The sequence below is a fragment of the Prunus dulcis genome, chromosome 2, assembly GCF_902201215.1.
Source record: "Prunus dulcis chromosome 2, ALMONDv2, whole genome shotgun sequence".
Classification (NCBI taxonomy): domain Eukaryota; kingdom Viridiplantae; phylum Streptophyta; class Magnoliopsida; order Rosales; family Rosaceae; genus Prunus; species Prunus dulcis.
In genome coordinates this window covers 6,353,305-6,362,030 of record NC_047651.1, presented here as the reverse complement: position 1 = coordinate 6,362,030, position 8,726 = coordinate 6,353,305, and the positions used below count along the sequence as shown (strand labels likewise).

General features: G+C 39.2%; 1 protein-coding gene and 1 non-coding gene across 2 annotated transcripts; one reads left to right on the top strand and one right to left on the bottom strand.

Annotated features, from left to right (window-relative positions):
• Positions 1-4,231: 4,231 nt before the first annotated feature.
• On the bottom strand, positions 4,232-6,223 carry LOC117618018. The gene has a single exon (XM_034347649.1). The coding sequence runs from the start codon at positions 6,221-6,223 to the stop codon at positions 4,232-4,234; it is 1,992 nt and encodes a 663-aa protein (XP_034203540.1).
• On the top strand, positions 5,559-5,665 carry LOC117620428. The gene has a single exon (XR_004584765.1). It is a non-coding gene; the product is annotated as a small nucleolar RNA R71 (small nucleolar RNA).
• Positions 6,224-8,726: the final 2,503 nt, after the last annotated feature.

Genomic DNA, 8,726 nt, shown 5'->3' with positions numbered 1-8,726 from the left:
ATTCAAAGATGCATTTAATTTTTGTGTTAAGTGTGATAGGTGTCAAAGGATGGGAAACATAAGCCGCAGGAACGAACTGCCATTGAAGAACATACTTTTTGTGGAACTCTTCGATGTATGGGGTATTGATTTCATGGGACCATTCCCATCTTCCTTTGGTTATACCTACATACTTGTTGCTGTTTATTATGTGTCTAAATGGGTGGAAGCCATAGCCACCAAAACCAATGATCATAAGGTGGTCCTGAAGTTCTTGAGGGACAATATTTTCACAAGGTTTGGTACTCCAAGGGCTGTCATTAGTGATGGAGGCAGCCACTTCTGCAACAAGCTATTTGAAGCACTCATGAAGAAGTACAATATCACCCACCGAGTCTCTACCCCATATCATCCTCAAACTTCTGGTCAAGTAGAAATAAGCAACAGAGAAATTAAGCAGATCCTAGAGAAGGTGGTGAATAGTACAAGGAAAGATTGGGCTGCCAAGCTCAATGATGCATTATGGGCTTATAGGACTGCATATAAGACTCCCATCGGAATGAGCCCTTATCGTCTTGTGTTTGGGAAAGCCCGTCACTTGCCAATGGAGCTTGAACACAATGCTTTTTGGGCCATCAAGAAGTTGAATTTTGATCTGGACAAGGCCGGCCATGTTAGAAAGTTTCAGCTCAATGAATTGGAAGAAATTCAACATGAGTCCTATGAGAATGCAAAGCTATACAAAGAACGTACCAAGAGTTACCATGACAGGAACATTCAACGGAAAGAATTCACCAAAGGTATGTCAGTTCTTTTTTTTAACTCACGTTTGCGTCTCTTTCCAGGAAAATTGAAGTCTAGGTGGCTTGGCCCATTCACCGTGGTCAATGTATCTCCCTATGGAGATGTGGAGATTCAAAATCCTAAAGATGGCTCGACTTTCAAAGTAAATGGACAACGTTTAAAGCCATTCTATGAGGGAATGTCAGTTGGAATTCAAACTGGTCATGTGGTGGATCATCTTCCCTTCATACAATCAAGTTAGCTAATGGCATAATGTCTTGCCAAGACATTAACTAAGGCGCTTCTTGGGAGGCAACCCATGTGTTGAAGAATAAGGTGCTTGGCAGCGGTCGACCTAATCGCATCAAGAGGGAGTTTCTCTAATACTTTGTCTTAAACTGTCCCCTTATTATTCACATGTTCTCACTCATCCTTGTTATGCTTTAACATTGAGGACAATGTTCAATTCAGGTCTGGGGGGGAGGTTTTCAATTTTTGTTCATTTGTGTTTACAATTTTCGTTCGCTTGTCACTTTCATAAAACCAATGCTATGGAGCTGCCATTGAGATTTTCATATCAGAAATTTTACACTTCACAAAGCTTTTGCTCTTAGAATTCTGGTGGCTAAAGTACCATGCTCAGATTCTTGAAGGAAAATAGTGGAGACTACTCTAGTGAGCTATTTCGAGCCTAATTGCTTTCTTGAGAGGGTTTAAAGTGTTTCTATTCCTCATCTCTACTTATTTTCTTCAATTCAGTCTAAATGATCTCATTGTTCCATTTTGGTTGAATACTAAGGATGATTCTCTTTGCAGATATCAGGTGCGTGCTCTCACCCATGAATGAACTCATTGAAGTGATGCTAGGCTCTGCGTGTATAAACCATATTATGTGCTTTCTTTTCACCCTACCCATTCGTGTGTTCCATCAGCTCTCTTGCAGCCAAACACTACAAGCCTTTTTCTTCTATCACCCTCATAATTCCCCTAACTTTGTATCTCAATCAGAGATATTTAACCTATTATAGCCATACCCTATAGCTTAGAAATATACCAAGGTGTGCCAAGATAAAGTTTGAAGCAAGGAGGTTGCTGCCACATGCCCAAATGTAAATTGGTGTGAATCTATGCAAAAAAAAAAAAAAAAAAAAAAAAAAAAAAAAAAAAAAAAAAAAAAAAAAAAGAAAGAAAGATAAAGAGAAAGTGTTTCGATTTGATCTAAATGTGAAATATAAAGTCTATGCCCGATGATGCTATGAAGTTGCAGCCATACCATTCTAAATCAATGACACCTTGCAGATCAATGAAGAATGCAACCTTGGTATGTTCTTAAGTTAGTTGTGTTCCTTCCAATTCTTCCACTTCCCTTAACCTTAGCCTTTCATTACAACCTTGTGAAAGACCTAGCTGATCTTTGAGGATGTATTCATGGGTGCTGGTATGTATGTGTGTATCTCTACTCTTAGTATTTGATTCCCTTCATGAGATCTAACCAAATATTGTGCTTCTATTTTCATATACTCACTTATGCTTGTTTGAGAGAATAAAACCATAGGTTCTGAGTGATTGAGTGCTAGATGTGAGAATTAGAGTTGAAGCATGTTCTTCCTTCAAGATTTGAGTATGTTTACTTTGAAGCCGCGTGCCTTTGAGCTATAGCTTCCACTTTACACACTTATTGATCATCTATCTTGGTAACTCTATGGTGTTGGATGCATGATTAAAGTTTTCTTTCATTAGTTGTTTTCAAAGTTAGTTTTCTAACCTTTTGGTGTTAGAGAGTCAGTAAAACGTTTGTGGGCATCGTTTCTGTTAAACCCTCAGGAGACACAACTCTTCCGATTAGGGATGCCGAGAGGTTTAAAGGCTTGTTGCATATGCACATTGCAATCGAGTTACCTACAGAAGTGGTTTAGTTAACTTCTTGTTTTGTTTTCAACTTTATTCTCTTTTGCTTTGCTCGAGGACTAGCAAAATCTAGGTCTGGGGGTATTTGATCAGTTCACAATTGTATATCATTTTGTACCCTTCTGGCTTATGATTTGGTTATGTTATTGAGTCAAACATGTGCTTTTAATCCCTTTTTCTGTTTATCATTCAGTTCATTGGGCCTTAGGTAACAATGGTGTCTTTGGATAAGAAAAGATGCAAAATGGTGCAAAAACGAGCAGACTGGGTTAGCAACTCATTTCGGCCTTAACATCTTCCTCCGAACTTGGATTTGCCCAAATAAATTGTGGTTGGAAAGATGAGAGTCTGAACTTCAAGATGGACTACTCAAATGCATCAGATAATGAAGTTGAGCCCAATTCGGGAGCCCATGTACACACCAGACCTGACATGTTGAGCAATTAAGGGAGCAATTGAGGGAGCAATTAAGGGAGCAATTGAGGGAGCAATTAAGGGAGCAATTGAGGGAGCAATTGAGGGAGCAATTAAGGGAGCAATTGAGGGAGCAATTAAGGGAGGTCTTTCCTTGACTTTAGACCTGACATGTTGAGCAATTAAGGGAGGTGTGTCAGCTACTCAAGTGCAGAGGAGTCACTCCATTCACCAATAATTCACTCCAGCCATCCTATATCACTTCATTCAGCCCAAAATCAAAAAAGAACTCCAGCAAGCCTTCCTTCCATATTCCTACGAATTTGTTCTTTCTCTGCCATCACCAGCCACCCAAACTCATCCCAAATCACCTCTTTAGTTGCCATACTCTAGACATGAGAAAGTTCTTAGAGTAGCATTAGAAGTGGATAAGCACCTGGAGAAGCCTTGGAAACCACAAGCAACTTCAGAATTGGTTTTCTCTACTCTTATTGCATTCAATATGTTTTTTCATTTTTGCTTAAGTTTCATTTCCATTATGAGTAGCTAAATTCATAACTAGGGCTATGATGTAACCTAACATGAATATTCTGGGTTTATAAGTTGAAGTTTTGAGTTTCAAGTTTGATTCATGATTCATATTCCTATTCTTTATGCTTATCAGCTAATATGCTTGTTTGGATGATTGATCACCATTAGAACTTGTATATTAGCTACCTTGGTTTGAATCAAGAGTAGACACCATGCTTTGATTTTAATTGAACTATGAATAAGAAAAGTATGTATGGACATTCGACAACAGGGATTAGATACATGCTTGGTTGTTTAACTTGTTCTTCTATGCTTAATGGGTTCCGAATGAGACTTGTCACTTGACTCCTTATAACCCAGAATTGAATTGTTATGGTGAATCGAATGCCCTAGTATCCCAACCTGTTTTCCAGCCTACAAAAGTACTCTTTGTTACATTTGTTCACCTTGCTTTTGTTTGAAATTTCGTTTTGCCTCATTTGTTCAACAATTACAACCACCCTTGCTTTAAATTCTGTTTTAGACTTAACCTCCTACTTTCTTGAATTTGGTAATCTAAGTACATAACTAGGTTTAACTTCTCAGTCCTCGTGGGTACGACCTCGTACTTGTCTTGCTATACTACTAATTGGCCCGTACAATTGCGAGTTAACATTTTAACAACAATAAGGTTAATGGATGCACCGAGATCAAGCAAAGCTTTTGGTATCTTGAAATCACCAACAATGCAAGGTATAGAAAACGAACCTGGATCCTTTAGCTTTGGAGGTAGCTTTCTTTGTAAGACTGCACTTACCTCTTCACTCAATGCAACTTGTTCATGCTCTTTGAATCTCCTCTTGTTAGTGCATAGATCCTTCAAAAATTTTGCATACTTTGGAATCTGAGCAATAGCATTGAGCAATGGGATGTTGATTTGCACCTTCTTGAATGTTTCCATTATCTCATCCAAGCCTTGATCTTTCTTTGACTTTGATAACCTGCTGGGAAAGGGTGCAATAGGCCTAAAAGCATTAGTTGAAATTGGAACTTGATTAGCATTAGATGATACCTTAGGGCCTGTGCTCTTTCCAGGAGCATTGATGGACTGTTTGTTGGAAGCTGTGGGCTGCCCATGTGGTGGCTGAATGATCTCCACGTTTTCTCCATCTTCTTGCTCTTCATTGGCATCTCCAACCTTATTATCAACTTGTTTACCACTTCTCAAGATGTGTACTGCTTTAACTTGCTCATGATGCCTTGGATTCACCTCCGTTTGGCTTGGAAATGTTCCGGATGCTCTATTGCTCAAGGAGGATGCAATCTGCCCAACTTGCACTTCTAGCTTGTTCACTGCATTTTGAAGGTTCTGATTGGTTTGCATTTGTTGCCCCATGAACTTCTTGAACATGTCTTGCAATTCTCCCATTTGATCACCCCTTTGCTCTTGCACTTGTTGGGGAGCTTGCTGGAATTGCTTTTGTTGTGTTTGGAATCCTGGGGGAGGTCCTTGAGATTGTTGCACATTTGGATTGTTGTTCCACCTGAAATTAGGATGATTTCTCCATCCCGGATTGTATGTGTTTGAATAAGGATCATTTTGAGGATTCCTTGCTTGAAGGGCATTTGCTTGTTCTAGCATGTGCTCCGCAAAAGATTGGTCTTGAACTTCCACTTTGTTTCCTAGAGGGCCAGTCACTGCCTGTTGAAGAAAAGAACACATAACATCAAGTTTTGCAGCAATCTCATTATTATTACTTACCTCAGAGACCACAGCTTTCATAGGAGCTCCTCTTCCTTTATTGTGGCTCCATTGTTGAGAGTTAGCACTCAAGGATTCAAAGAGAGTAAAAGCCTCATCTGCTGTTTTGTTCATCAGTCCTTCTCCACTTGTTGCATCTACCATCATCCTTTCGGAATCTAGCAAACCTTCATAGAAAGATTGCATTTGCATCCAACTCTCTATGTTGTGGTGTGGGCAAGAACTTATCATCTCCTTGTACCTCTCCCAACATTCATGAAAAGCTTCTCCTTCCTTTTGTGTGAAACCAAGAATTTCCTTTCTAATCTTGTTAGTCTTTTGAGCCGGAAAGAATTTCTGCAAAAACTTATTAGAAAGCTCTTCCCAAGTATGAATTGAAGCATTAGGCAAAGAGTATAACCAAGACTTAGCTTTATCTTTTAAACTGAATGGGAATAGCCTCATCTTAATTTGCTCATCATCAAGGTTTTGAATTTTGATCGTAGCACATATTTCAAAGAATTGCTTAATATGCATATAAGGATCCTCAGTGGTATTACCATAATAAGTTGGAAGAAGATGAATCATACCACTTTTAAGCTCAAACCTGTCAACTGTGAGTTGAGGATAGACAATGCATGAAGGTTGATCGGTGACTTTGGGAATGGAAAACTCACGCAGGGGTTTTCTTGGTTGGACAACAAGCACACCACCTCCTTCATCATTGTTGTTGTTCGGAATCTCTGCCATGTTGCTTGAACCTTCAGATTCGTAACTTTTAGATTCAACGCTTGAAGAACTATAATTCCTCCTCAAACCAGCACGTACAGCAGCGGTTCTTGGTGAAAGTGGCTCAGATGAACTTTGCTCCTGGTCAGATTCGGACATGCACACACCAAGGAAGTCAATTCAGTGCTTTCAATGGAGATAACAACTAAATACAAAAACTGAATACTAAAAGAAAAACCAACGAAAAGAAACAAATGAAACAAACAAAAACAAAACAATCAAAGTAATCTAACTATAGCACCATCGTTACCAAATCCCCGGCAACGGCGCCAAAAAACTTGTTGAGCCAATTCTTAACAACTAAAATGAGTTATTAAAAACAGCAACTTTAATTCTCGCAAGTGCACGAACCGCTTATAGTATAGCTTATGTAAATACGAGGTCGATCCCACGGAGAATGGTAACTTGGTTCCAAGTTAAATTACTTAGAATGCTAGAAAAACATAGAACACAGAAACTGACTAACTAGCTAAAGGCAAGGTCGAATTCAACAATGCCTCTTGCTAATTACTCAAGGTCTAGGACAGAATCCTAGCACCACACACGCACTCGAAATGGGGGGTTTTGTTGTTGAAATGAAAAGAAGAAAGTGAAATGAAAGTGCTTGAAAGTAAACAGTGGCAGCAATCAACAAGTTGTGAAACAATGATTGAGAGGTGTTAGAGCCTTGGAATCCACCATTAGTTTTCCTATCCAAGTTATGAATGCATAGAAATTGACTCAAGCTTCATCAACAATAGATTATCGAATACAAGCCTATGGTATCTAGGTGCAGGATGCATGATTCTCCTAAGGCATGTGATTATGCATGGTATCTACACAACACGTGATCTCTAATATGCAACCTAAGCATGGTATCTACTTAGAATAAAGCATATAAGAGTCATTAAGCTCCTTGAGAATATGATAATCACACAAGTCCTAGAACATGGTATCTGTCCTAGTCAACCTATGGTTATTAACCCCTTGAATGATTCTTAGGCAATTCATGTGTTGCTTGTGAAAGGAGAGTAGAATTGGTGAATCTAAACCCCTTCCCAACCTATGCTAGATGCATAAAATCCTAGTTAGCTACTCCAAGAAAACATACATCAAGCACATAATAAACTGGAGATTAACAACTTGATAACAAAAGCAAGGAAATCAATTAACTATAAAATCATCCATAACATTGAATATTCATGACTAGGGCTTCATCCTAAGCCCTAACTAAATGGATTAGTTAGACATAACTATGAATACAGAAAATAAGAAATACATGGATAGGATAAAGAGAGGAGAAGAACTAGATGATGGCAGCAAGGAAGTTCCCAGGACAGCTCCAAGCTCCCTTGACAGCTCCAAGCTCTCTTCTCTCTTTGTGGTGAATCTGAATGTGTGTATGAGAGTAATGGATGAAGTGAATGTGTGTGTCTGACCCCTTCCCTTGAATGAGTGTGCAACTCCCTATTTATAGAGTGAAATTTCGTCCTCCCCTTTGGCTGCTGAAGCACACCTCTCTTAGCTGCTCCCAACTTCTCCAACTGCCCATACTTGCCAACTGCTCCAGCTGCCAAATACATGCTTTGGTATGGTTTCTTTATGGAAAGCTTGACTTTTGTTCATCTTTCTGAGCTTCTGAGCTGATTTGACTCCCATGTGTGGCTGCCCATGTGTAGCACATGGCTCTAGGGATTGTAGCCACATTAAATGTGATGGCAGCCAACATGACATTTCTGTGAACTTGGTTCAGTCTTTGACGTGTTGAGGGCTCCAGATTTATCCAATTGGGCTGAAATTTGTATATGTTATAATAGACACCCATTGGAACAACTTCTATCAAGGATGTCTCCTCATCCAACCTGTGTAAGTTGCTGAAATGAGGCCTGCAAGATGACCTACGAAACTGGACTGACAAGGAGTGTGGCTCAAATTGGCTTTGTCTTTAAGCTCATATTCCTCTTGTGCCACTCAGCCCTTAACATGCATGAATTCTATCAAATGTCATCCCCTTGCTGTCTTAACCTACAAAACACACAAATATAGGTAAGAGACTCAAAATAAAGAGAAGCTAAACAAAATTACTAAGCAAAGAAGGCATGCAAATGTGTGAAATTATGACCTTATCATCCATACCCTTATAGTAATAGGTATTGAGAAGCAAGTTGTATTCTCCAAATAGTAAAGAAGAATGATTGTCAATTAAAGAAAGTACAATATTGAAATTACTAGATGGAGAGATCAGAATCATGTCGGTTTTGAGGTTTATTTTTGACAATTTGAAATCACCATGGTTGAAAACAATTTGATTTCTTCCCATTAATCTTTATCAAAAAAGAAATAGGTTTCTCTTGACAACTGATTGTATCAGCCCCACATCAGTGAGAGATGCTTTTGTCACACACTTTATATACACGAATGTTGGAAGTTAAATCGCCAAGCCAAGTAACGTGGGCTTATGACTCAATGTGAGGCCAATAAGGATGGACTTGGAAGGGTATAAAGTTGCGGCGCACTTTCGAATGTCGAAGGGGCTTAGTGGACTCTTGTTGGCATGCCACTCATAACCCTAGGAGACACCGTTAAATAAAGCGATTATGCTATGAGGTAGGAAGACGATACA